At 44.4% G+C, this 22,071-nt stretch overlaps 1 protein-coding gene across 2 annotated transcripts in view; it reads left to right on the top strand.

Annotated features, from left to right (window-relative positions):
* The window catches only part of PCDH15 (protocadherin related 15), a 1,763,546-nt gene that overhangs the window by 665,163 nt on the left and 1,076,312 nt on the right, over positions 1-22,071 (top strand). For both annotated transcript variants that reach the window (XM_075612935.1, XM_075612934.1), the window contains exon 8: positions 516-626. In XM_075612935.1, the coding sequence (XP_075469050.1) occupies positions 516-626 (111 nt within the window). The remainder of the gene's footprint in view (positions 1-515; positions 627-22,071) is intronic.

The following is a 22,071-nucleotide window of genomic DNA, read 5'->3' as shown; positions in this document are numbered from 1 at the left end:
TTTTGTACTAGTGGTAAAATGATAGGTGACAATTATGAGGACATGTAACATAAGCCCCTATTCAGTATGCTATGAAGCCTCTCCCTGCTCTGGAGAACATTTTAATTGCATTAATTTGCACAGGCAGCAGCATCACAGCATATTGACTGGGGGCTTTAGTGATCAAGACACCTTCCGACACCTTCCGACACCTTCCGACACCTTCCTACACCTTCCGACACTTTCCGACACCGGAAGACACCGGAAGACACCTTATGACCCATTGACTTGAATGAGCTGTAAGAAATGTTTTGGCGTCGGATGGTTCCTTTGGATGGTACTGCTTAGTAAATATGGCCCATTGTTTTATTGCACATAATGTAAATATTGGCCATAGTGTTAAATAATGCAACAAACCTAAAAACATTAAACATTGTTTTACATATAGTACATGTTTGCAAATAACTATTTTGCTTTTGCATGAACAGTTTGTTAAACAAGTCAAGTGATTTCACTGTTCAATTTTAATTCCATAGGCATCCAATCAGACCTTTGACATTCCTCTCACACTGTCTGGAGCAGTGGTCCTGCGTCGCAGGCTGAATTATGAAGAGAAGACACGCTACTTTGTTATTGTCCAAGCTAATGTAAGTGCTGAGTCCTTTACTGGTCAAATGTGCCAGACAAACATATTGCCCAATTAAATTTGTTTACAAAAATGGAAATCTGCCAGGACCAAGAAGTCGTCCATTTTCCATTTGCTTCTGTCAGATTATTGTCCATTATCCCCTCATTCCTATTCTAGCCTTTAACACAATTTGACATGCAATTTACTTTCTAACAATAGAGTACCCATGTTCTGAAACAAAAGAAATTATTTTTGACATAAGCAGTTGACTGTATATTAAGCACAGTCCAGTATGAAAAGTGCATTAGTTGTCAACTGAAGTATGCATTTTGATATACCCAGTGATGCTAATTTGATGTGGTACAAGTTTAATGGATACATTTGAGCTGCATTCTACAGCTTTGAAATAATGCTTGTAAAAGAAAAGCTAGTTTTCCTTTTAAGCATGCAGTTTGTTGAAGCTTGTTGATAATCGTGTTGTGAATGAAAGTGAAATTCAACCTACATTTAGTACATAAAGTAACTGAATTTGGAAACGAATGACTGTGTAATAATGTTTTGTTTTCCCGTTCGCTTTTTTAAATGTATACCATTAATGCAGCTTTAAAAACTTAAATGTATACCTGGCATTGCCTATTATTTTCCAAAGAATTAAACAACATCACTGCCTTTTAAGTCAACTTTGTTTTCCATAAATGATCATAAACAAAAAATTACAATAAACCATTACATTTAAAGCAGCAGTCCAGGCAAATACTTCTCTTTTTTTAATATAAGAACAAGAGGGCCCTTCGGGGCTGAACCACACTATTTTCAGCTCCAGTTAACTCCAAATTCCCGAGATAATTTCCCTTTTCAGTGCCAGTGCTCCTCATGGAGAATCCAACATGGCTGCCAATGTCGACAAAGAGAAAATCACAACTAATGACCCTGCAGCTTCCTGTTTGCACACAGATTCCGTAAGATTTTTACTGCCATGTTGTTTACTCAGGAGCTGGCACGGCACTTGTAATTACACTGCTAATTATGTCAGGAACTGGGCGTTCCCTTATCAGAAAAATAGGGTGGTAAGCCTTGGAGGATCCCTTGGTTCCAGTTATTTAAAAAAAAACATCAATAAAGAATAAATCCCAGGTGGGATTCCTGCTTTGAAATGTAGGATTAAATAATTTATAACAATGCAGTTTATCTCAGCAATTGTTTATATTTACCAACGTTATGATAAGACAAAAGTTTTCCGGATTCACAACCATTGTACAGTATGACGAAAACAGCACTATGTTTATCAAAGAAGAGGAATAAAATTAAAAGCAATTTGAGTTATTTCTTTTAAAAAATCTGATGCAATTCTTTTGCACTAGTTTTGCCCTAGATTTGCAGCCAACCCCTTTATTTTATATTCTTCTTCCAGAGACATGTAGACCAAACAAAGTGTGAAAGATCTGAGTTCAGATAAAACCTATCTACAATAACTATCATGCTAATCATATGGTTAGAACAATATTTTAATACATTTTTCCATGTACATGTATTAAACCACAGGTGCATTACATACAGTAGAAGCAAAGTGGTTAAACATCTGAATTCCGGGAATTTACTTATTGGTCTGGGCTGGTAAATAATCTCTTTTGGGTATTCCCCTCATTGCTATGCTATTTTATGTCTGTTGAGATTAATCCTTGACCTTTTGCCTAGGTTTTTTGCACTAGATGATTAATAAGGTTATTATTGGAAAGGAGGAATGTGATCCCTGAATTTGTTATCTTATGGTATTGCCATTTGTTTTCTAGTGGAATTAGGGTTTTACTTGTTATTTCTCATCATCTGTTTTGTCCTGTCTCATAGTTCAATAAGTATGCCCTATGGGAAACAATGCTATCCACAAAGAATATATATTGTGTTTAATTTTTATATTATTCTGGTCACTATTCTGACTCACAAGCACATAAGATCCAACTATTACCATCCAGCAGACAGGATAAAATGTTAAGGCAAATCTAAGTAAACATACAATATGTTTACATTCTTTACAAAATGTTATAACGTCTTTTAAAATTCTTTTATTATTCTCTTATTAAATCTCAAAACAATTGACAATAACATGAAATGCTTATTTATCAGCCAATTCTGATAAACTGGTATTCAAATATGTCTTAAACCATCACCACTTTTTAAAGCTACTGTAGTTAAATATGGAATTCAAAATAATGTGTCAATAAGTGTTTTCAGTTAAACCAATTGCTACTGTACAGTTTGTTTTTCGGACAAGTTTATAGCACTTACTGCACCGACACACTTTATTCGAGCAAATACCCGGTATGTACCTGGCAGATACCTGGAATGCGCCGCTCCTCACCTCTGACAAGCCCCGTTGCATTTGCCTTCCCAGCCTGGGTTCATGCCTGGCTGACGGGCGGCTGATCTGTTAAATGATAATGATTAGGATTTAATAGGCTGCAATGCTTCGCGTGTCTACCAGATGGCATAAATTCATGAATTGTAATGCAGTATATATATATGTACTGTGCAGTATTGCAGCCAGCGGGAATAAAATGCTTCAATCCCTGCCGGAAAATAACTCAATGCACTCGGGCAGAAAACAGTCACAAACCTCAATACACCCGGGTATACCCGAATTCGTGGGACTAGCCGTGCTCGAATAAAGTGTGTCGCCAGTGTATAACAGGGAAAATAGACACATTGAAAATGTCCCCTTTTTTAAAGAGACAGTGTACCGTACTCTATATAAAATATACCAGGGCTCTTCCAACTGGCAGGCCGTGAGACAAATGTAGTCCTTTAAGGGCCTTCATGTGGTTTTTCGACTCTCATCTCCTGTCATAGTAATTTCATACTAGTAGCATAAGCAGCGAAGTGAAGATTTTCACACTATTTCACTTGTAAGTTACCCTAGTGTAAATATATATGTAACGGTATTTCTGGCCCGGCCTGACCCACCCAATCTCACATTGGCCCCTGTGGTCTAACCGGACCCCATTACAGTGTGAATATGCCTGATGGTGCACCTGCTGGCTACAGGACTCCTGAGTCTCCCGCATGATGGTGTGTGGGGAGAACCCGTCAGACAGGCAGCTGAGGTAGTGTGCTGAGTCTCACCTAGTTCCAGTGCAGCGCCTCCACCTCACCAGGGTCCCTGCGTCCGCAAGGGGATGATCCTGGCGAGGAACTCCTCCGTGGTGCTCCTCTCTGTACACTCATTCCAGATAGATACACGAGAGGGTTTCTGGCTGAACTCATCTTTATTGACACGGCAGGGCAACTGCCCTCCACAAGGAGTATCTTCAGCCGCTCATCTCGCCAGTGCTCCCTTTTGATAGGTATATCACCTAGATCAGGGATTCACTATTCCCGCAGGAATCACTGTCCTGTGCCAGGTCCCTGGACACAGCCTCCCATGGAGTTACTATAACATAACTGACCCTCTGATAGAACTTGAACTCCTTCCTCAGCTCTAACAAGAGCTGGAACTCCTTTCTCAGCAGAACAACTCGCAACCCCACAGCAACCTTCTAGCAACTCATAACTCACTTTAGAACACAGTGCTGTGCCTTATGTAAGCTTCTGAGGCTGACACATCTCTGACATCACTAACCATGGAGTCAGAGCATGTGACCAGTCCCAGCCATACACAGAGCACCCCACCAGGGTGTGAGGGAAAACCTCCATGATTACTGCTGGCATGCCCACACTTACCAGGCCTTACTGCCAGCAGGAGAGATGACTGTAGGCATTTTACATGACCGCTACATTCTCCCCCTGGTGAATCCCATCGTCCTCGCTGGGACCTAACTTTGTATACCTCTTTCCAGGAAGCACTGTAACGGAAAACATAATTAACATCACACAAATTTCCTCATAATACAGTACACATGAATACAGTCATCCGCCAAGCCCGCCCCGACCAGCAGCCACGAACCCGCGTAATGTCTCAGTACCCCCTTAATAATAGTGATCTGGATCAGGTTTCCTCACTTCCCGGTTACCCATATCCAGGACCGTAACATAATAATGCCTAGGTGATCCTCTCTCTGGCACATAGGTCACCCTATGTTTGTGAACATTTCTCCCTATGCTCCACACTCGCATCAGGGTGTCTATCCTTTCTTCCGCCTTCTTACCTACAATGGCGCTCCCCCTATTGACTAAATACAGCTCTATAGTCTCTTGGAGCCACGTTTCCCTATTGTCCTCAATTTCATCCATCAGGGGATCCGGAACATAGGGATACTCCAACCCATGGGATTTTTTATATTTGACTATTATAGCCCTCTCCGCCCTACTGACCCTGGTCAGATCAGCATTACCTGCCCTCCCAGGTAACACCCATGATAGTGGCTCATCAGGATCGACTGGATCTGACAGTGTGTCGGGACCCATGGGCGCTATGTCTCTACGCTCCAGCTGGAACCACCTCTTCTGTAATTCCCTGTCCCTCTGCTCGGGTGTAAACTCTCCCTCTTTCCACCAGAAATCTACCACGTCCTCCCGCCGGATGAGGAACCGAGTACGGTCCATCCATGCGGAGTACCCCTCAAATAGTGGAGCCCACCACCGGGTCTCCTTAAAGGGATTAGGCCCTGGTTCCCGGTCGTCATCAAATGAAAATACCCCTGACGACCTTGTGGATCGCGAGTTGAACCACCTCGAGGACCCCGGAGCCTTTACTGCCGGTTGGGGTGCTGTATCCGCCACCCTCAATTCCCCTCCTCCCCGTGAATCACCTTCCGTAGCTCCACTGAGCTGCCTCTCCCCAGTCCGTTTTTCCTCCCCCCCCAAAGGTATGTCCACAAGTTCCAAGCTGGGCGGTGAACCCGGTGACCGTGTGATAGGGGTAGGGACATTAGCTAGGGCATGGGGTTGGGTATAGGGGCATGGGACGGGACCCCACGGGGTTACGACCCGCTCCTGGCTGTCCGTAGACTGGTCCAAGGATGATGTCTCACCCTCCTCAGTCCTGAGTTCGTCTCTCCATTTTCTGGGCAATACGAGCGGTCGGGGACCTTCCCCCAATCGCCGAAGCGTCGCTGCTTCCCTTTCCCGGGTTCCGCCGTCGCCACCGGAAGTGACGTCCTCCCCGGAACCGGAAGCGTCGCCATCTCGCGTTGGACCCCCATGCGGGATCTCTTCTTCCACGACGACATCCGGTTGCTCCGCCGTCGCCACCGGAAGTGATGCCGTTCCTCCACGTGCGCGTTGGGCCTGGCGCGGCCCTTCCAGCGCTTCGCCGTCTGTTGTGACCAGGTAAGAGATAGGGCTTTTTGGCTTACCCATCCGCAGGGGTGTAGGCGTCTCTCTCCCATCTCCGCCAGGTCCTGGGATGGCGGGACTCCGTCGGTCGGATCGCCGATCTGCGGGGGACGTCCGGTCACTCACCCCACGGGGCGTCGTTCTTCCCGTCCGTCTTTTCCGCTCCGTTTTTGCTACCGCCAGCTCACGAAGGTCCTCATCAGAGTAGTCCCCTCGCCCCGACCTAGGGGTCGCGGGGCGTGGTGAAAGTCTCTTTGCCCCTGTTGCGGGGTTTAATCCAGCCGCCTCAATGGCCAGTGACCCAGCCGACTTGACCGGCTCCAGTCCCCTGTCTCCGGGACTCGCGCGGTTGATCCACAGCGCGCCCGGTGACTCAGCAGAGCGCCGTATCACATCCACCGGGGGGTCAGCAGGCTGTATTGGGACGAATGTGGGCATAGGCCACAGATACAAAGTCCCGCAATGAGGGCAACGTGCCATCGTATTCACAGTACCTCCGGGCAGCCCGCATTGTAGGCAGAGCCCGACCACCGTCTCAGTATTGGCCACCCTCACCACCAGCACCCCGCCGGGCACTGAGTAGGGCTGGGTGGAGACCATAGTGCCCACAGTGGAGGAGCAGGCCATTCTTTGTACAGGAGTCACTTCCTGTACAGGTCTCTCCTTCTCTGTGGTTCCTCGCAACTGACTGGTGGAAGTTGCTGGATCCGCCACTCCCTGCTTCGGCTCCTCCCTTCTCTGACAGAGTTGGAACCCGCCCCCAGGGGTTGCAATAATGGGCGGGTCCCACAGGGGAATATCATGCCCCTTAATTAAGGCCGCACCTCTCTCAGTCCTGGTGGGCGCGGTCTGCGTTTTCACGCCAATTTCCTCCCCAGAGCTGGAGTCCTTTCCCGCGGCTAGTTCCCGCCTTCTCCTTGCAGCAGCTTTTTGCGCAAGGTACCCTTCTTTCTTGCAAATCACCTCCACGGCCGGAACTACTTTCTGTAGTGGCGCCGTCTGAATATCAGTCCCTGGGCCCAGTGGGTGCATCCCCACAGGCCATAATTGAACGTCACTCCCCCTGGTAGAAATCAGGGGAGGGTCCCATAAACTCAACGGTTGACTCAGCACAGGGGCTGAATTAGTCACTGTCCATCCCGGCGCAGCCATAGCTTTCGCGCCATGCCCCCCCTCAGGGCGGGGCTCTGCTGTTCGCGCCATTCCCGGCCAGCTCTGTGCAAGTCCTGCAGCAGCCATTTTTTCTGCGCCTGGCCCATGCGGTTTCCCTAGCAAGCGGGAACCGCCATTTTGGTTGGTTTTGGCGCCCAAAAAGTCCATTCGTTCGCTCTCCTCACGGGGTTCTCCCCCAATTATTGCAATGTCCTCACACTCTTCAAGGGTGGCCCCTCGCTGTCCCAGGCAGGATAAAAACGGGGCAGCCACGGCCTTTGCTCCGCTCCAGAGCAAACTCGTTAAGGACAATTCAGCGACAGTCTGCTCTTCAGTGGGTTGCACGCCACGGGTGCCCTCCCCATCAGCCTCTGTCCGCCATTTTACGTTCTCCGCGCCACGCGGATCCTCCACTCTCTCATAACAGTTGTCGTACATGAGGCTCCACTCTGCGGGGCAGCCACCACACCGGTACAATAAAGATTAGCTCAGATGCACCACCACATGTGTACCTTATCTAGGTGTGACCCAGTGTTGCACTACCTCAGGCTAGGCTCACTCTCTCAGTGTCTGCTGTGACTCCTTCCTCCCAGTCTGTGCTCCCTACGGTGAGTGTCTGGAATGGCTAGGTACTCTGGCTGGCTCTGCCATGCAGTACTTGGGGCGTCTACCTATCTTGGTCAGCCTAGCGCAGACCCTCTCCAGGACTCCTGACCAAGTTAACAGGCTGTCCCTTCTGGCATCCTACCAACTAGCACTGCCTCAAGGTGACTCGGTCAGCTATAGCCCGCTCCAGACCCCTCACTCCCTTCAGGCCCCTAGGTTGTCCCTGCGAACTGACAATATCCCGTCAGCCCCCTGACTACCCCTAGGTCCGTCCCTACTCAGCACAAAGTGGCAGCAGACACTCTCCCTGTTTCCAAGTGACCTAGCTAAAACCTGTCCTGTTGACGGATCTGATCTCAGCAGCTCGCCTCCAAATGTAACGGTATTTCTGGCCCGGCCTGACCCACCCAATCTCACATTGGCCCCTGTGGTCTAACCGGACCCCATTACAGTGTGAATATGCCTGATGGTGCACCTGCTGGCTACAGGACTCCTGAGTCTCCCGCATGATGGTGTGTGGGGAGAACCCGTCAGACAGGCAGCTGAGGTAGTGTGCTGAGTCTCACCTAGTTCCAGTGCAGCGCCTCCACCTCACCAGGGTCCCTGCGTCCGCAAGGGGATGATCCTGGCGAGGAACTCCTCCGTGGTGCTCCTCTCTGTACACTCATTCCAGATAGATACACGAGAGGGTTTCTGGCTGAACTCATCTTTATTGACACGGCAGGGCAACTGCCCTCCACAAGGAGTATCTTCAGCCGCTCATCTCGCCAGTGCTCCCTTTTGATAGGTATATCACCTAGATCAGGGATTCACTATTCCCGCAGGAATCACTGTCCTGTGCCAGGTCCCTGGACACAGCCTCCCATGGAGTTACTATAACATAACTGACCCTCTGATAGAACTTGAACTCCTTCCTCAGCTCTAACAAGAGCTGGAACTCCTTTCTCAGCAGAACAACTCGCAACCCCACAGCAACCTTCTAGCAACTCATAACTCACTTTAGAACACAGTGCTGTGCCTTATGTAAGCTTCTGAGGCTGACACATCTCTGACATCACTAACCATGGAGTCAGAGCATGTGACCAGTCCCAGCCATACACAGAGCACCCCACCAGGGTGTGAGGGAAAACCTCCATGATTACTGCTGGCATGCCCACACTTACCAGGCCTTACTGCCAGCAGGAGAGATGACTGTAGGCATTTTACATGACCGCTACATATATATATATATATAAAATAAAAAACGAATAGACGATACCGTTCTGTGGCTAACGAAATGCTTTTATTTGTGCGAGCTTTCGAGATACACTGATACCGCTGGAAGAAGAGGTGACAATGATTGAAGCCAAAAAAGGGTTTTTACTTTAAAACAGTGCGTACTGGAATGTGATCTGTGATTGAAGCTTATCCCTCCCCTTACAAATTACCATGTGTTTAATATATATATATATATATATATATATATATATATATATATATATATATATATATATATATTACAACAAGACAAACTGCCTGCAACAGACTAAGCAAATAATGAGTACTTAAATTAGTAATATAATAACCACTAACGGTGCTAGGGACTAGAAGTAATATAACAATGAAAAGAAAAAGAAAAGCGTCCTAACTCAGAACTCAAGTATACTCAGAACAAATATCAAAGAAAATTATGATTTATTTAACAGCACAAATAATCAAACAAAATACAAAAAATATTAAAACAAACCCTGACATCCTCCTGTGATAGAATATGTGTCAGACAGGGGAAATCCCCTATGAATATACTAATGGACCCCTAATACCCAAGGCAAGGGGAAAAAAGCCTATAAGCACAAAATATATGTAGAACAAGGGGTTAACAATAACCCCTTGAACATACAAGGACGGCCTCAACCGTATTAAATATAAAACCACACAGCAAGCATAGATAACACATGCACCAAATTGCCTAATACATGCTGATGTCAAATACATATATTATATACATACACCGTAATGCAGTTGGTATAATCAAGGCAAACCAGGCATAGTACCAAAAAGAGACTGTTAGTATGGGATCAACAATGGTTAACAGTTCACATCAGTTACCATAGTCCATGAGACCATCCATGCCACACTGTGATAGTAAAATGTCAAAGGGTAAAGATCTTCCAATTGAGGGGTCCATCCGCAGGGGAGTCAGGGAAAAACAAACGCGTATGGTAACTGATTGTTCTTGTTAACCCCTTGTTCTACATATATTTTGTGCTGCCCCAGAGGCATTTCATCTTCCTCTTTTTAATGGCAGGTGAGCTTACTAATTAGGATCACCTGTGGACTGCTTAATCAAGCTGGGTTAACTCCTCGTATACTGGAAAGCAGGCATACTGCCACCTCCTACTAATATCCCCCTCCTCAGCTTAACATTATCAAGTGGAGCAGCCCATGCACCAAGACTGTGCACCCTCTAAAGTGCATCCGCATTACCATGCAGTATGCCTGGCCGATGCTGTTAAATTGAAGGGTTGGAATGACAGAAACCAGCGGGTAACCCTAGAATTCAGAACAAATGTTCTGTTGGGCCCTCTGTGCCTCTTCTAAATTGTGTCTGACTATGGGAGTAACACGAGCAATGCGTTGTTTTAGACCTTCTACAAATTGGATGACATTCTTCCCTGGAACAGCTTGTTGCTCCTACTCTTCTCTGAGGCTATCAAGAATCCCTCTTGGGCGTCTCCCATACAGGAGTTAAAACGGGGAAAACCCTGTAGAGGCCTGTGGTACTTCTCGGATAGCAAACAAGAGATAAGGCAACGAGGTGTCTCAGTTCTTCCCATCACTAGCAACCACCTTCCTCAATATCATCTAAAGAGTTTTATTTAATCTTTCTACCAGTCCGTCTGTTTGCGGATGGTAAACAGAGGTTCTTAGGGACTTTATTTTTAGCTCTATGCATAATTCTTGCATAGGTTTAGACGTAAATGAGGTGCCCTGATCTGTCAAAATATCCTTCGGTATCCAGAGTCTGGAGAATACCTGTAACAATTCCGTAGCTATGGCTTTGGGTGAAGTATTACGTAAAGGCAGCACCTCTGGATAGCGAGTGGCATAATCTAGAATTACTAGGATGGCAGATTTCTCCAAGGGACCCACTATATCCATAGAAATCCTCTCAAATGGAATCTCAATAATAGGCATAGGAATTAACGGGGCCCTCAAGCTTGGTCAGGGGGCTGTCAACTGACACTTGGGCAGGAGGCCCAGAACCTTTTTACTGCATTACAGGCATACCCCGTTTTACATACACTCGCTTTACGTACACTCGCAAGTACGTACATTTTTTTTTAATTGCACCTTACCCCCTGTGTACGTACGCGTGCTTCGCGAGTACGGACACCAGGGGGCGGCGTGTGCGTGCTGTGGCGGTGTGCCCTCTCTTCCTCTCCCCGGCTCTTCCTTCACCTGGCTCCCCCAGCCCTTCCGTTCCCCGGCTCCCCCAGCTCTTCTGTTCCCCGGTTCATCCTCTCCCCGGCTCTTCCAATCACCTTCCCCTCTTCCTGGCTATTCCGATCACCCCCCGCCCCCCTCCCTCTTTCCCTGGCTCTTCCGGTCACCTTACCCTCTCCCTGGCTATTCCGATTACTCCCCCCCCCCCTCGGTTCTTCCGATCACTCCCCCGAGCCCCCCCGGTTCTTCCGATTACTCCCCCCCCCCTCGGTTCTTCCGATCACTCCCCCGAGCCCCCCCGGTTCTTCCGATTACTCCCCCCCCCCCTCGGTTCTTCCGATCACTCCCCCGAGCCCGCTCAGAGCCGCGCTCTAGCGTGCGTGTGCCGCCTCTGACTGCCATGCTTCTGCCGCCCGCAACCTGCACGCTGCTTGAGGTAGGGAAAGAAAGGGAGGAGGGACATGCAGGGGGTGGTGTGATGTGAGGGACATGGGGGGGTGATATGAGGGACATGGGGTGGGGGGGTGATGTGAGGGACATGGGGGGGTGATATGAGGGACATGGGGTGGGGGGGGTGATGTGAGGGACATCTGGGGGGGTGATGTGAGGGACATGCAAGTGGGGGGTGATGTGAGGTACATGCAGGTGGGGGGGATGTGAGACATGCAGGTGGGGGTGATGTGTGAGGGACATGCAGGTGGGGGGTGATGTGAGGTACATGCAGGTGGGTGAGGGGGGGATGTGAGACATGCAGTGGGGGGTGATGTGTGAGGGACATGCAGGTGGGCGGTGATGTGAGGTACATGCAGGTGGGGGGGGGATGTGAGACATGCAGGTGGGGGGTGATGTGTGAGGGACATGCAGGTGGGGGGTGATGTAAGGGACATGCAGGTGGGTGGTGATGTGAGGTACATGCAGGTGGGGGGTGATGTGTGAGGGACATGCAGGTGGGGGGTGATGTGAGGGACATGCAAGTGGGGGGTGATGTGAGGTACATGCAGGTGGGGGGTGATGTGAGGGAGATGCAGGTGGGAAGTGATATGAGGGAGATGCAGGGGGGGTGATATGAGGGAGATGCAGGGGGGGGTGATATGAGGGAGATGCAGGGGGGATGATATGAGGGAGATGCAGGGGGGGTGATATGAGGGAGATGCAGGGGGGGATGATATGAGGGTGGTAATATGAGGGAGATACAGGGGGGGTTGATATGAGGGAGATGCAGGGGGGGTGATATGAGGGAGATGCAGGGGGAGGTGATATGAGGGAGATGCAGGGGGAGGTGATATGAGGGAGATGCAGGGGGAGGTGATATGAGGGAGATGCAGGGGGAGGTGATATGAGGGAGATGCAGGGGAGGTGATATGAGGGAGATGCAGGGGGAGGTGATATGAGGGAGATGCAGGGGGGGTGATATGAGGGAGATGCAGGGGGGGTGATATGAGGGAGATGCAGGGGAGGGTGATATGAGGGGTGCTGGAGGAGATATGATTTTACCCGTGCGGCCTGATTTTTTAAAAATATTTATAGGGGGGGGGGTCTTTTAAAAATGTATTGAGGCGGTGTGGGTCTTTTAAAAATGTATTGGCGGGGGCATTTTTAATATGTATTGGCGGGGGCATTTTTAATATGTATTGGCGGGGTGGGGTTACATGTATTTAGAGGGATGGGTTTTTTTGGTATGTATTTTGTGGGGGCACTAGTAAGAAAAAATTAGCTGACATTAAAGAATTTCTTTCTATAAAGCCTGCTGTATTTATTTTGGTTACAAATGCATTATTGACATTAGTTATGCATATATATGATGTCTGCAGAACAGTACATGCATCGTAAAGTGGAAAAAAAATAGTGCTTCACTTTAAGTACATTTTCACTTTACATACATGCTCCGGTCCCATTGCGTATGTTAAAGCGGGGTATGCCTGTATATATCCCTGGCCAGTAAAATCTTTTAAGGATTCTTTTCTGTGTTTTCTCCACTCCAAGATGATCCCCCAATAAGTGAGTGTGTGCTAGCTCTAGGACCTTCCTTACTAGTGAACTGGGTACTAACAATTTTTCTATTTCTTGTCCCTCTTCTTGGCTCACATCGTTACAACAAATCGTTTTTAATACAAAAATAGGGATAGGAAACGAAAACTCTCTACTAGCTCACGGTACTTTGCTCCAACTCCCAAGTTTGCAGCTCTGCTGACCGTATCAGACCCCTGCACCTGGTCTCATCATGATCCTCAGCCGAACTTCTGTAACTCCTAATTGGCCAGGCAGGGTTAACGTCCCTGGTCCCATTCAAAATCTTGGAAGGGGTGGCCTCAGCCAATCAGGAGTATCCCTTTGGAATTTCTACCAATCAGGAGCAAGGTAGCTGGTAAAATGGTACAACCAGATAGGGCGTGGCTATGGCAGTTAACCCTGCCCAAGAAGAGTGGTAAAGAAAGGAGTGGAATATGAATCCAACCAATTTGGTTAGCACTGATGTGGCTCCTTCTCAGCCCCATCAAGCCAGCTCAGGGCTCCATTTGCCCCACTGTTTGGTGCTGTTCTATTGGCACAGAATAAAGCTTTGGCTTTCTTTTCTTGGCTCTCCCAGCAGGCGGTAGACCTCTCTTTTATTCCCTGACTATGTGCACACAATACAACCATAAAAAAATGGCTATAAATACATGGCTAACGTGAGGCTACAGTACATACCCATACAATAGGCCTCCTAAGGCATACAATGCCTGATATTACCCAGGTATTACAGCCCTTTTCTAGGGTAAGTCCAATTTAACCCCTGAAAGGCCACATCCTCACCAACAGAGCTATATATCACTGTATATAACATTTGCTCACATAAATTACATAGGCATCACCCATATGCCCAACATTAACCTTTGGTTGCCCACATATAAACTAGCAAGAATGGGCAGCAGGTCAGGGCTCCATCTTTATTTTCAGAGCCTTCCTTCCCATTTCATCAGAGTGCTAAACAGTCATATTTAATATCCAACTAAAAAACTGTACACTAGTAAATAGGAGTTTTCCCTGAGCCATTAAGGAAGAAAAAATATCAGAATTCACAACATTTGCATCCCAAAAATACTGTAACTGTACCACTGGCTGTCTCTATTTCTTTAATGGAGACTTCCAGGTATAGAATATGAACAATGGCTTTGTTTATTTTCTGCAGACTTACCTAGGGAAACTAGTCAAACCCTACAATGAAAAAAGAAAACACTTTTATAATCGGAAAAGTTTTCTGAGATAGTGATTTTGCATTTGTATGTGTTTAAAATGTTAGTTGACATACTATGGGGAGAAATAGACTAAAATAATATGCTTTAAAGTTTTTACTTTCCCTTCTTCCATAAGGAGAGGTTTTTTTTTGAGATTTTATTGCTGTCATCCAACAGTTATCATCTGATTTAAAACCGCAAATGTGATCCTCTCTTTCCAATTCCTTCCCTTTGAGTTTTCAAAGAGAGTTATTATGTGTGACTTGCAGTATAATTTAGCAACATTATCTTTTGAAGGCGGTTTAGCATCTTAAAATAACTGAACCTGACAGTATGTGACCGTCCGTGCTTGCTATTTAAAAAGCAGTGTGCACAAGAATGATCTAGTAGAGATGTGCAAACTTTTTTGCACAATGTCACAAACTAGGAAAAATGTGGCAAGGGGCTTTTTCGTGAAAACATATTGCTGAACATTTTTGGCAAGCACTAAATTTCAATGTGCAATGTCACGTTGTTTTTTATATACTACTAAATTTTGCAAAATTCTGATTACATTCTGAAGGGCACTATTATAATTAGTGTAAACAAAAATGTTGGGAAAATGTGAAATATAAGAAAAAAACTGTTATTGTCACCTGGGCTATGTTAGATGGAGGAAGTGTCTAGAAGTAATAACGGCACCAGGGGCTTTTCTTATATTATATTTCTTTGATGTCAGGGTCCTGGGATTGAATTTCAGAAGTGTCTGGTATATTGATGGGAGGCTTTGTTAAGGCACAAACCATGGAGCACAAGTTTGAGTTTTCATTACTTTGTGGGATTTCCCAACACTCCCCCCTTGTGCTTCTTGTTTTGCCAAAGAGTCTGCCATGTAATTTTGCTCATTGTGTGGTGAGTTCACTGAATATCCTTTTACTTTACCTATCCCTGGTTTATATGGCAGTTTTTGCACTATTGCCACAATATACTGAATGAGGGATGTATGTTTGAGAGGTGTTCCATCAGAGGAAGTATACTGATGTGTGTGCCAAAATGGAACAAATTCTGTGAGAGCATTGCATACCCATGCTGAGTCCGAGTACAGGAAACATCATGTTTCCCTGTACAATTTCAAGGGCGTGTGCGATAGCTGCCATTTCTGTCAATTGGAACAAAAACAAAGAGATGATCGAGGGGACTGCCGTTTGCTGTAGAAAAAAGTTCGGGAACTCACCAGTGGAAAGAATTAAAAGGTCTTTATTATCCTACAGAACATAAAAATAGAGACAAAACTCCCCCTCCCACGCGTTTCACGCCCACTATGGTGCTTTTTCCTCTTAGAGGACGCAGATCTCAAACAGGTTCTATCTGATCGACCACAAATAGGCTATAAGAGGGCGACGAATATAAGAGATAGACTGGTACACAGCCATTTCCAAATACAACCACAAAAAACATGGTTAGGAAATAAACCAGTAGGATCATATCCATGCACTAGATACAAAGCATGCAACTTTTTGGTCAACACAAAAACTTTCACTAACTCCTCAAAAACAGTTACATATAACATCAAAAGTCTCGTAAATTGTCAAACTATGGAAGTAATCTATCAGATGATATGCGAATGTGGTAAAATGTATAAGAGAAGACAAGGAGACAATTCAAAACTTGGATCTTGGAGCACATTGGAGACATAAGACATGCATGAGACAAACCAGTGGCAAAACATGTTAATGAAATGCATGATGGAAATATCAAAACCATCCATTTTGTAGGTATTGAACATATTGTTCCAGGGCCGCGACGGGGAGACTGGGACAAACGTCTACTACAAAAAGAATGTCGTTGGATATTCCAACTAAATACACTTTACCCAGAAGGTCTAAATGAGGGTTTTATTTATTCAGCTTATCTTTAAATTATATAATATAATTATACATTTAACATCACAATACACTACCAATTAAGTTAATACAATTAAATTCATAGTTCTCAAAAATAAATTAAATTCTATATATTACGTATTATATATTACATAGATTTGTATCACATATTTGGTTAGAGATAACATGTATAGATCTGCATTGACCAATAGGGGCAGATCAACACAGGTTATATCACTCCTACACAGTACATACACTAATAGGCACTTTTAAAATGGACAAGATATACTTACCTTATGGAAAAAGAGAAACTTGACACACAATGGGAAATAGAGGGAAAGGTATATAGTGTAATATTTGATCTGTATTGACCGGTAGGGGCAGATCAATAGGGATAGAAAACACTCCTACACTCACATATTCACCATAAAGGAATCAATAGAGAACAAGATTAGCTGAATAGATATATACCGCTCATTATAAACAGACCCGACTCCGGATCAGTTATAAACTGCTTTGTTCCCCAAAGCTCTACAGATCCTTAGGTCTCCTTAAATTACATATGTACCCCTTATGTATACATTTACACATCATTCTAAAAACACTAATCATGGGGCTAAGTCATAATAAGAACATAAGAGAAGGCTTAACATAGCTCTAGTTAAGGCATCATGAATATTTTACTCTTTAATACTTTGGATATACCACATAATGAAACAAATAGGAACTTTAAACCACATTGATTCTTAAATGGAAATCTGTGCTGATTGGCATATGGATAGACACACCTATATCTAAAACGATACATGTCAGGTGCAGGATCGGAACCCAGACTCCTCCCATCTGAAGAAGCGTGGTGACACACGAAACGCATCATTAGATGTCGAGTCAGACGTCATCAGGAGGCGACATCTCAAACACCATGGAAACACGGCTTGTAAACCAGCGTGACTAGACAGAGTACTTACCTGTTTACTGGTCCGCCATGGCCATTATTGTTTTACCCAAACATTTCACATTCGGGTCCGCCGAGACCATAGCACATATAGAGGTGGTATATATGTGTTATATATGAATCCCAGACGCAATTGACCCATTGAGAGAATCCTGATACTGATGTCCACTGTGACCAGGGTTACTATATTGCTGGGATATATGTATATTTTTATTTAAAAACCAAAGGATATTTCATTTTGGTCAAGTGAAACTACATCACTCATACTGTCTAGATATTGAAATCAAAGAACATACTGTAGCCAAGAGTGTATAGAGGGAACAAGGCTTACTGCAGTCACAAAGCAGTATACTATACACTGCATTTATGTCTTTGTACCTTGAAAGGTTACAAATAAATACTCTGTAGCCAATCCACTCTAAATATTGGCTTTAGACGCTATTCCTTGGGAACTCAACATGGTAATATTAAAAGTGTATATATATATATATATATATATATATATATATATATATATACACTACCGACACACTTTATTAAAGTGTGGCCGGTTCCGCAAGCCGGGAGATTTCCCGGCTTGCTAGTGGCCGCCCCTCGGCTTGCCGCGCGTCACCGATGCGCGGTCACGCGTCATCGGGAGCCTGCGCCCCCTGCACGCGCGTCCAGGGCTCCCCGAGGGAGCCCTGGTGTTCCGCGATCGCGGGACGGCGGCAGGGGGTTCCGGGGGACCCGGCGGACCCGGCAGCGGTAGGGAGAGCGCCCCGATCGGAGGGCGCTCTTCCGCTGCTTCGGCGCGCGCCCGTCACCCTCCGGCGCGTGCCAGGATACTGCTGCGGCCAAGAACGGGCAAATGCTCGAATAAACTTGGCCGCAGCAGTATATATATGTAGAGGTATCAGTACCGTGTTAGCTGAGCTTCAATAATCAAAAAATAAATAGATGATACCGTTCTGTGGCTAACGAAATGCTTTTATTTGTGCGAGCTTTCGAGATACACTGATCTCTTCTTCTGGCGATGTTACAATGAACATTGTACATTGTAACATCGCCGGAAAAAGAGATCAGTGTATCTCGAAAGCTCGCACAAATAAAAGCATTTCGTTAGCCACAGAACGGTATCATCTATTTATTTTTTTATTTTATATATATATATATATATATACTCCTTATACAAGGATATATTTACCTTAGTTTGAGATGTCGGAATAGACATAAGCAACCAAACTATAGACACACTTACTCATGTATTAATGAGTCTATACTATAAGTTTTGGAGCTTTATGTCTAAAACTCCAATAGGGATTTTAAACAATATACACTGTAAATAAAAGCACAGAGTCACTTATAATTTGATGTAATAAAATGTTATTGTTTTCATTTTTAAACCTGGGTTTCTGATTTAGTATCATTAGTAAGCCATCTGCATATTATTGGGAATATGCTTCGACTAATAGTCCGAACAAATACCTATTAAAAAACATAGAGTGCAATTAGTAGAGGATTTTTTTGGATCTTCTTTGATCTTACCCTGTATTTCTATTGTTATTTAACAATCCCCTGTGGCCTGTGCATCAATTATTTCCCCCATGGCAATGGGTAAATGACGATTTGATTCAGTAGAATCTTCTTCCCAAAAATCTCCTTGCTCACTAACCATAAAATCCCAATCCTCTATGTCATATGCATATGTGGGAGCAGAAGTATTATATCCCAATTTGTCTGCTATGGCTTTATGTCCTTTCAAAATAGAGATCATTTGTAGCAGCTGGGAATGTTTTTGTTTACATGGGGAATGATCAATACATTTGCCCTTTTTCAATTCAGTAACTTGATCTTGAATTACTTTGTAAGCACACATTAGGTGATCTCTTTCAGTTTCTACATTAATTAATGTTTGCTTACACTCTATTAGATCCTTTGGGTAATTTTATGATTTTTGCCATTTTCCTCTTGTGAGGAAATAACAACTTAATTAAGAGTTGTTAGAGTCTTGACTTGATTTTCCAATTTGCCAATCTCTTTTTCATAATTTATACAGTATGTTGGGCTTTACAATCTTGAAGTGCTATTTCAAAATGCTCCATTTTGGCATTCATTGCCAAGCATGCTGCATACATACTTGCAACAGCTTTGCCCTTTATTTTGATACTTTTCTTAGAGATACTCATCTCTTGATCAAATATTTCCTGGACATATGTCCAAGGATTATTTAGATTTTTAGTATCACATGCAGTGTCTGTACTTTTATGCTTTGTGATATAAGCTGCTACAAAACTGTCTAAACTTGAGACTGTAGCCATTTTTGTAATTGTGTAATAAAAATTACTTTCCACTATACTGTATATCCTCCCCACAAGTTGCCGGCTCTTAGTGGTTAATCCAATATACTTTTCTATAATTAGAATTTTGGGGTTTCTCTTTAAAATATATATTAGTGGTGTAGCCTACCTCTTATGTTCGCTATGTTGCTGGTAAGTGGCGGACTCAGCCTGAACGTATCTAATAACCTTATCTATTTTATATTCATAGATCTAGGTATTTATTTAAAAGAATACCATCAATTTCATGTCCCTTCGTAGTCGCCAAATGTTACCGTTAATGTTTAGCCTTATCCAAAAATAGAAAAATAAATGTCTTTATAATCATCTATATGAGTATTGCTGGATTATAAGAATAAATATAATAATATGGGCAAAACTATTATTTAAGTAAATTAATGTGTAGATATGGGTTCCAATAGGAAACACATTCACACATGCACACCCTGGTTTATGAGAGTTTCTAACACAATAAAGAGGCTTCAATTAGATAAACAGCTATTTATTAGTACAGCAACAAAATACAACAATTACACTGTTATACTAATTATAATTCCTTATAAGGTTTGTACTTATTACAGGCCTAACAAAACAATACAGTTCATCCTACTGATGCAGCCACAAGTATCCGAACACTTGCCTGGGAAAATATGGGGCAATACCCCAATAATGCTGCAACATTTCTGTGACATTTCTGCAGACAGACTAATGGCCCATCGGATTAAAACAGCAGGGGGCCCTGGCAGACCCATTCAAACTGAATGTACCCCAGCTGTGTTAATCTGATGGGCCATTAGTCTGTTTGTAGAAATGTCACAGAAATGTTGCAGCATTAGTGGGGGATTGCCCCAGATTTTCAAAGGCAAGTGTTCGGATACTCATTGCTGCACCTGTATCTAAACATGCATTGATATAAAACATATTTATATATGTGCGTATATATATATATATATATATATATATATATATATATATATATATATATATATATATATATACACAAACATGTAGTGGTATCAGTACCGTTTTAGCCGAGCTTCAATAATCAAAAAATAAATAGATGATACCGTTCTGTGGCTAACGAAATGCTTTTATTTGTGCGAGCTTTCGAGATACACTGATCTCTTCTTCCGGCGATGTTACAATGAATGAAGCAAGCAAAAGCTATACTATAAACAGTGTCTATTGGAATGTTATCTGTGCTGGTCCTTCCCCCGGTTTGGATGTGTTTTATGGCTGGAGGTGTCAAAAGGTTACTGAAAGCAAGTGATGAAAGAGTGTGTATGTGTATCAGTGTGAATAAAAATGAATGGAGAGCCCACAGTATATACAGTGCTTTACAAAAGGTGTGTGTAGAGTGGGAGTGGATATAAATGGTGTGGGTGGGTGTGGAAATGTGAGAGTTAGTAGCACAACTAAAAGTGTGTGTGGATATTTTGTGGTCCCTATTGGTGTATAGGGATGGAAAAACAAGGAGTATAAGTATGTGTGAGAGACAGCTGTGTGTGCATACATATAGCACAGTATGTACAGACATGGCCTGTAGCGCTCATGGGAAGAGAGTTCACTTTTGTCAGTAATGACTCATAAAATTTCAATCTCTGTTTAGGCCACTGCTAAGTGTCCCGAACAGTTGCATAAATTTGTATTCATGCAACCGTCTCTCTTTCGGTGTTTTAAGATTACCTTTGAGTATGGCAACCCTCAGATGATTCATCTTATGGCCAGAGTCAGAGAAATGTTCGCCAATAGGACTGTCTCTTGTTCCGCGTGTGATGCTGTGGCGGTGCAGGTTCATTCTCTTGTTTAGCCCCTGCCCTGTCTCACCTATGTAGTAGCAGCCCCCTGGGCATTTCATGCACATGATGAGGTACACGACATTGTTGGAGGAACAGGTGAACCTTCCTCTGATTTTGTATTCCCGATTCCTGTGTGGTATTTGTTTTGTGTCCGCTGTGTAGAGCATTGCGCAGGTTTTGCATCTTGGGTCCTGGCATGGTTTTGTCCCGCATTCAGTTGTACTACTGAATACTTTACTCCTCACCATAATATTCTTGAGATTATGGGGTTGTCTGTATGACAATAAGGGTGCTTCAGAGAAGACCTGTTGCAGTCTTGTATCTTCCTGGAGGATGGGTTGTAGTTTCCTGGCGATCTTGCGTAGGGCTCCTAGGTGTGGGTTATATGTGACCACCAAAGGTACCCTGTCACTTGTCTCCTTCTGTTTGTATTCAAGGAGATCACTTCTTGGTATTCTGGTGGCTTTGTGAATTTGCTGGTCTACAATTCTGTGGTTATATCCACGGTTTATAAAGTCTGATCTCAAGGCTTTAATCCGCTGGTCTCTGTCTGCTGTGTCGGAGCATATTCGGTTGTATCGTATGGCTTGACTGTAGATGGTTGCATGTTTGGTGTGTGTCGGGTAGGCTGCCCTATTATCTCTGGATCTGGCACACTTACCGAGAATATTTCTGGCTGGGTGGAGGGCATTCTAAAACCACTTGTCAGGAACACACCCAGCTATTTCCAGGATACCACCGACCTGCTAAACAAACTGAATGCCATTGGCCCCCTCGCAACAGGAACACTACTAGCAACTATGGATGTAGAGTCACTTTATACAAACATCCCCCACGAGGATGGGTATTCAGCCTGCAGATAC

Source organism: Ascaphus truei, chromosome 8 (genome assembly GCF_040206685.1).
Source record: "Ascaphus truei isolate aAscTru1 chromosome 8, aAscTru1.hap1, whole genome shotgun sequence".
Taxonomy (NCBI): domain Eukaryota; kingdom Metazoa; phylum Chordata; class Amphibia; order Anura; family Ascaphidae; genus Ascaphus; species Ascaphus truei.
Note: the sequence above shows the minus strand (reverse complement) of the source record. Positions and strands in the feature narration are given on the sequence as shown.